Source organism: Opisthorchis viverrini (genome assembly GCF_000715545.1).
Source record: "Opisthorchis viverrini unplaced genomic scaffold opera_v5_47, whole genome shotgun sequence".
Lineage (NCBI taxonomy): Eukaryota > Metazoa > Platyhelminthes > Trematoda > Opisthorchiida > Opisthorchiidae > Opisthorchis > Opisthorchis viverrini.
Window position 1 is genome coordinate 2,169,066 of NW_008751702.1, and position 6,820 is coordinate 2,175,885.

General features: G+C 47.8%; 1 protein-coding gene across 1 annotated transcript in view; it reads right to left on the reverse strand.

Moving 5' to 3' along the window:
• Positions 1-2,769, reverse strand: part of T265_03314 (hypothetical protein) — a gene marked incomplete at both ends in the record, with an annotated part of 35,173 nt that extends 32,404 nt beyond the window's left edge. The window contains 3 exons of the mRNA XM_009167760.1: positions 1,807-1,858; positions 1,951-2,067; positions 2,641-2,769. Of these exons, the coding sequence (XP_009166024.1) occupies positions 1,807-1,858; positions 1,951-2,067; positions 2,641-2,769 (298 nt within the window). The remainder of the gene's footprint in view (positions 1-1,806; positions 1,859-1,950; positions 2,068-2,640) is intronic.
• Between the last annotated feature and the right edge of the window lie 4,051 nt (positions 2,770-6,820).

Below are 6,820 nucleotides of genomic sequence, written 5' to 3' on the forward strand. Positions count from 1 at the left end.
AACTCGTCCCTAGATCGAGTCACCGTTTTACTAACCTTATTAAAGACGCGCTAACTGTTTACTTCGAATACACAGGGAATAATCTCAGACTCAAGGTACCCTGCACTTATGTTAGTGACGAGAGGCTTTCGAGTCCAACGAAGCGTCAGCTCCAAAACTGTTGCTTAAAATGAAGACGACGATGGCTGTGAAACTTTACACTCTATTCGACAGCAGACCGCCCGTACCACAGACCGTTTTTTCCACCTCGTTACCCGAGAAAACATCTTAAGCAGTGGGTGGAACTAGAAGATTTGCGCCTTGAAAATAACGCCTAGCGAGAACCATTTTCCAGCCCGAGAAAAAAATTTTCACCTGTAACATCTTTCCGGTACCTAGCTGCCACACCGAAGGAAGCACGAGGCCTGGGATATTGTCGGGTTGCCCAAGTCTAGGCAAGGGATGTCGAGAGGCAGAGGTCGGATTCGAACCACGAACCTTCCGGTCAGTAAATCCGCGCGAGCCATCTCGCCCCCAAGCTGAGAACGCTGGCTTCATTCGAAACATACTTCGGGACGACATGAGAGCGTTGATTGAGTACTCGACTGTAGCTCTAGAACTAACACATGTGAACTCTACTGGCAGATGGCCGTGGTCAGAGGGCGAATTTACTGACTGGCAGGTCCGCGGTTCGAACCTGACCTCTTTCTCTCGACTTCCTCTGTCTAGGCTTGGGCAACCTGGCAGTATCCCAGCCCTCGTGATTTCTTCGAGTGACATGGAAGCCAGTTACCGACAGGGTGTTACAGCTGGACGATTTGCTCCCTATTTTATGGGAAGATTCTTTATCTATTCTGCCGGCACAGGTTACCTTTGCCTACTTGTCTTCCTGAAGACGATATTAGATTACTTTAGTCATTAGACCCTTACAGGACCATAGTCTACGGCAAGAAATAGCGAGGTGTTAAGGATGAGAACCACCGAGTTTGAGATTTTTGTTCTCAGCTGCTCACTGGCTAAGAGCCTTGTGTGCGAGTGTTTTGAACTGCTTCTCATTAAAACTGAAAATGGACTATGAACCGACCATGGAGTTTTACCCCAGAAGCTGCAGCATTACAAAACGTATCCATCTCGTCTGAGTTGGATGGGAAACTATACCGAGCATTTTAACCTAGCCTCCGAAGTAGAAGTTCCCCGGTGAGTCTAGTTAGCTGAGAAGTTCCAGACAAAAAACAGAGAATCTAACACATACAACCTTCGAAATATCATTCCAGCACGTGTTTACCTTTATTGGAAATCAAGTTAGGGTGTGCTTCTGTACCATTCTTATTCAGATAAATACAAGACGACACTTCACGTATGGCGGTCGACCACTTTATTTTCTGGAAGCCACCCATTGGCGACATCTGACCAGGAGGGTTGTATATGCGAGTTAAGCCACGACGACCCTGAAAGCCAATTTCCGGAGTTTAAGAAATACAACTGAGACTGAGACCCGGGTTTCAAAGTGCCCATTTAAGCATGGAGCACGGCTGTCTGAGGGCCAAACAAATGGCCCCGATGAGGATTTGAATTTGGGTTCCTGCTAAACAACGATAAGAACTGTTCCTGAGAAAGGGGAAATAGGGGTTATTGAAGAGTACCATCGTCCGTAACGGTAGGGCAGAGATGTGTTACTCTGTGAACAGCCTTGAACCAAACGCAATTGAAGACTGTCGGAAACAGTACCGGTTGGATAGCCATATTGCAGTACTTGGCTGACTGTATAAGGCGTATAAGGCCAGCAGTAAATGTTCGCGTAGAATGCATCAAATTCACATATCTTACCCTTGTTCTCGGTTTTCCGGTCAGCGCAGGCGAAACCATAGCGGGTGTTCGACTGAAAAGGAATGCGTTCACTGTGCAAGGGTTGTTCATTACCTCCGGTTTATTTGTAATGTTACCAAGGACAGGGCGAGCACGAAGACAAACCCTATCTTTGGCTTTCTCGATGAGCATTTCTGATGTGGCGTCCCGGTCTCCGAGTGAAGTGCAAGCATGATTATTTAGGAATGTATCGCATGCTCCAAGATCCATAGGGGGAATGAGCTGCGACGAAACACATAAAGTATTTGTTGAGCTTTTGTTCTTACCACAAAACTTCGCGTCAACCACGTCCGGGGGCCGAGTAGATGAACAGAACCAAGTATCCCATCGCGCTTGAAAGTCGCGGCCGCCGGTGGAACAGCTGATTGCGGTTCATTAAAACACCATTTGAATTCAAATCGCAGAACAATCCAGAATGACGTGAAGGATTGTCTAATACAGGCTTAGATCGATTGGCAGAGGGCTTGAAGGGACGTAGATTGCCGCTGTCCTGCTTTCGGTGAGTGATGGCCACTGAAGGAACGCATATTCCCGCTGTCCTGCTTTCGGTGAGTGATGGCCATTATGCCTTTGGATACTCAATATAGCATGAAGTAGGCGCTCAGTATTCGCACAAAGTGAGCCTTCGAAGCCCAATGCACTTTTCTGCAAAACTCCTGTGGGTGAAATAAAAAATCTAACGTCAAAATAGTGCACTTCTTTGCATAAGTGCTCAGTCCAAAAGTCACCATCATCTGCCGTCACATTTTTGCCATTTGTTTTAATCGACTAATTTTGAAAATTATTGGTGCTCACTGTAATATGCACGCTATGGAAGCACCAGGGGACAGTGATTCTCCGAAGGCAGGTGTTCACGACAATTTCTGTGGATGGAAAACAGAAACAAAGCTCATGAGCCAGAGCCCAGTAAGCAAGGTTGTTCATCACCAATAATTACATATGAATCAATCAAACTGACAGACAACGTATACCACATCGGCCTCCTTTTTGAAGAACACCGTCCCCGGTGTACCATGGCCTACGTGAACCGGCCGGTGCTAGTGGTGTGGTGCGTTAAGCTGGTGAGCGTGTGCAGAGGTTGCTGTATCTGGGGCTGCGTCTACCGTGTGTGGGTGAGCAACGTGCTAGCTCTGAGGCCTGTATGCATATATGTAGAGCCAGGATCTCTGTGGTAGGTCTACCAGTGTGTGGTAACCATCCTGGCGTGGTCGCCAATTATGTACTATGCACTCTATGGCCACACCAGGGGACAGTGATTCTCCGAACGCAGGTGTTCACGACAATTTCTGTGGATGGAAAACAGAAACAAAGCTCATGAGCCAGAGCCCAGTAAGCAAGGTTGTTCATCACCAATAATTACATATGAATCAATCAAACTGACAGACAACGTATACCACATCGGCCTCCTTTTTGAAGAACACCGTCCCCGGTGTACCATGGCCTACGTGAACCGGCCGGTGCTAGTGGTGTGGTGCGTTAAGCTGGTGAGCGTGTGCAGAGGTTGCTGTATCTGGGGCTGCGTCTACCGTGTGTGGGTGAGCAACGTGCTAGCTCTGAGGCCTGTATGCATATATGTAGAGCCAGGATCTCTGTGGTAGGTCAGGTTTAAGTTAATCGACGGCTAACTGAAGACGAGTTGGGCACCTGAAAGGCCCTTCTGAAATATGGAACGCCCTCATGTGAGGTGTGGTAATTTGTGGAGGACGAATTCCGCAAGATTCTTACCACTGAGGATATACAAATACCGCCGGAAGTGTCGATGGGCTATGTTGGGTAGGTGCCGAATAGTTGGGTTTAATATGGCAGGTGCTATGTCTTCGGTCCTGGCAAAACTTCGGGAGACCGGAAGCGTCATTGTGTGTCAATCAGAGGAAGATCACTATAACCACATATGCTTCTCTTGATGGCAGCAGATAGCGTTGTTCCGATGCTTTCCAGATGTAGTGCATGTGGAGGGAACGTATGCAACAAACCGCCTGGCGTAATTTTTTGAAGCACCTAATATTCAGCATTTAGATATAAGCTGTACACCTTCTTGATAACGGACGGCATGGGACCCCGGTGTCCGGTTACGTATGTATTCGTAGAGACCGAGTAGTTTGTTCCCATGCGTAAACTGTTTGGATTATTCAAAGAAATAATGGGCGAAACTTATCCGGTTAAGACCTTTGTAATGGACCAGTTGGCGGCGCAAATGCGTGCAGCAAGAGGCGTGTTCGGCTGTGACGTTAAGCTTTGCTACTTTCATGTCCGCAAAGCCATCGGGAAGCACGTATGTATCATTTACTATCCATGTATTTTTGGTCATAGACACATTCTGCGATTAGCCGGCACATGTAACACCACATGGATCGCCTGGAAAACGATGTACGGTAGGTTTTTTGTTCATCGCATTACAAGCACACAGTTTCCGGCAAGACCTGCAGCTGCTGTGCCGCTGGTTGTATATAACCCGAAAATGGGCCGTACACGCACAGTCCAGAATTGTTCACTTCGGTAATGTGACCAACAACCGATTGCAGAGTGCGAACGGCCGCCTTAGAGGCTGCGTGCACACTCCGACACGTTGGAGCATGCAATTCAAAAGGTGTCCCTGCTCGTCGAGATGCATACGTCGTACAATGCGACAGGCGACAAAACCTGAAGGGCGACGCCTACGTTCTAAACGTGGTCTGTCGAATGACGACATATGCATGCTCTCTCGTTTTGAGGCACTTGGGTCCGCGACCGCTGCGGCTGCCGTATGAGAGCGTTGGAACAAACAAGGTGAGGTTGAGCTACGTAAACTGACTTATAGTTTGTGGTGCAAACACACTGATGCTCCCAGTCTGTGGACACCTGTGCTGGAGAATGCACATGCCCTTTCTACCAGGCAAAGTGGCTCGCCTACATACATCTGTTCTCTGTATTTCGAGATCGGTCCGTTCCGAGCGAATGGGATACTCGATGTGGTCCCTAGGAGAAATGGCTCATAACTGTTAATTCTGTGGCTGATGAGGCACAGACTAATGCGCTGAATGCATTTTGTAGCCACAGACGAGCGTCGGGTTGTGCGTTGCTGATAGACGCTTAAGCAACGAGCGACTCGACCCAACATGGACAACTCCGTTTGCCTGTTCCCAATGCTTTTAGGCATCGCGGTCACACTCTACATGAAACAATCACCATGCCGCCCTAACTAGCGCAAGATGCACCAGAGGCAGTGGGGACAAAATTTTTGGTAAAAACTCTTCATCATTGATTTTTCCTTAGCTTGCTTCCCAGTTCACCGACGAAAACTGTCGGATCACAACCTACCGATAAAAAGTGTACCCCTTACACGTGTTCCCAAACCACCGCCGACAGCTTTCGACGGCCTTCGTAAACAACTGAACCGAGTAATGGATAAGCCTCAGAGGCTGGAACCCAGGAGGGCCACAACCATATTTAAGCGACCGTCCATTGCTACGTCAAGGCTCAAAATCTGCAACCGACGACCTGCCGTTGGTGGTCGAGGATACTGCACCCCAGCCCAGATAGCGATCTTGGAACGTTGACTTGGGTTTTTGTGTGCTGTGTGATCGGCCGACTACCACCAGTGACCGCTGGTGTGCAACGGATCACGTGTCATATCACGCCGACTGTTGTGATGGTGAACCTTGCCCGCTGTGTGGTGGTGCTCTTCGGGCTTGTCCCAACGGTGAGTCCACATTAAAATAAATTGCATTTTGTTCTTACCTCCGGGCCCATCCAGAAAACGCAGAAGTGTACTTGCTACCCTGTCCGCAAAGAGGGCGTCTTTTGATGTCGACCCAAACCCAAGCACTGACCCAGCACAGTGTGCCCCGGAAGTCTGTGTGCGTCCGTCCTTTCGAGTCCACAGAGGAACTACTCGACAGCCGTGAGTAAATATCTGACAGCCATGACTAACGCTGTAGAGCGCCAGCTAGATGAAAGAGACGAAGATGGCTTCATGTGACCCATAGGCTCCGAAAAGCTTGCCTGTTAATGAGGCCCTATGCATTTCATGTAAGTCTCGTATTTCTTGAGAGGTGCAGTAAACAGGCATTCAAAATAGCCGCTGAAGATGGTATTGTGTGAACAGGCATCTACGACAACATAGTCACCGGAGTGAACTTTGAGGTAAGTGTCTGTGACAGTTTGTCGGCCGACCGCCTTGTAATGATATTTCGATTACCTGAAATATATCTTCCTCCCATTTCAGGACATCAACGGCAAAATGAACACCCATTACGAAGAAGAAAATGCGCCTCCCAGAAGGACATATGTACACTTTAAAACAACCAATATATCTCAACATTTAATAACATTCGTTTTGAACCTTTTCTCCGGTGCAGAAGGATGAGTGCCCTCAGGCATCATGCACCCCTAGCCGCGTGTTAGTCGTGTGCGTCAGTTAGGTTCGTTCAGCTGTCCGGTATGATCAACGTAGGTTTTATATGGCTAGTTAGCTAGGCATCGTGTGCCCCTGGCCGCGTGTTAGTCGTGTGCGTGTGCATCAGCTAAGCTCGTTCAGCCGTCCGGAACGATCGACGGATGCTCCATGTTCCTAATCGATAAACCCCGAGGTCTTCCTAGCATAATTCGCAACCTACAGTGGAAAACTCTGCTTTTTGCCGGCAAACGTGCACGACTTTTAGCTCTAGGGAATTTTAACTGGCAATAGGAATCATCTACCATTTGTTTGCACGAGTGCACCTACGCATATCTTGCATCTCCAAAAGCCAATTAGATTCTAGAATGTTCGTGAAAATTTTTTTGTTGGAACACTATCTGAAATTTTTGCCCAGCGTAAGTGAGTCAACGTTTTCCACAATTCGCGATTTTTATCATCAGGCAACGTATTTACAGTCGGCGGTGTTTATTGACATTGAGCATTCGCTCCTTTAAACAAATCGCCATAGTAAATGATTTTCAATAATAGAAAAGCATATACATTATACATAGACATTCTACACTATCAAGTGGCATGCCT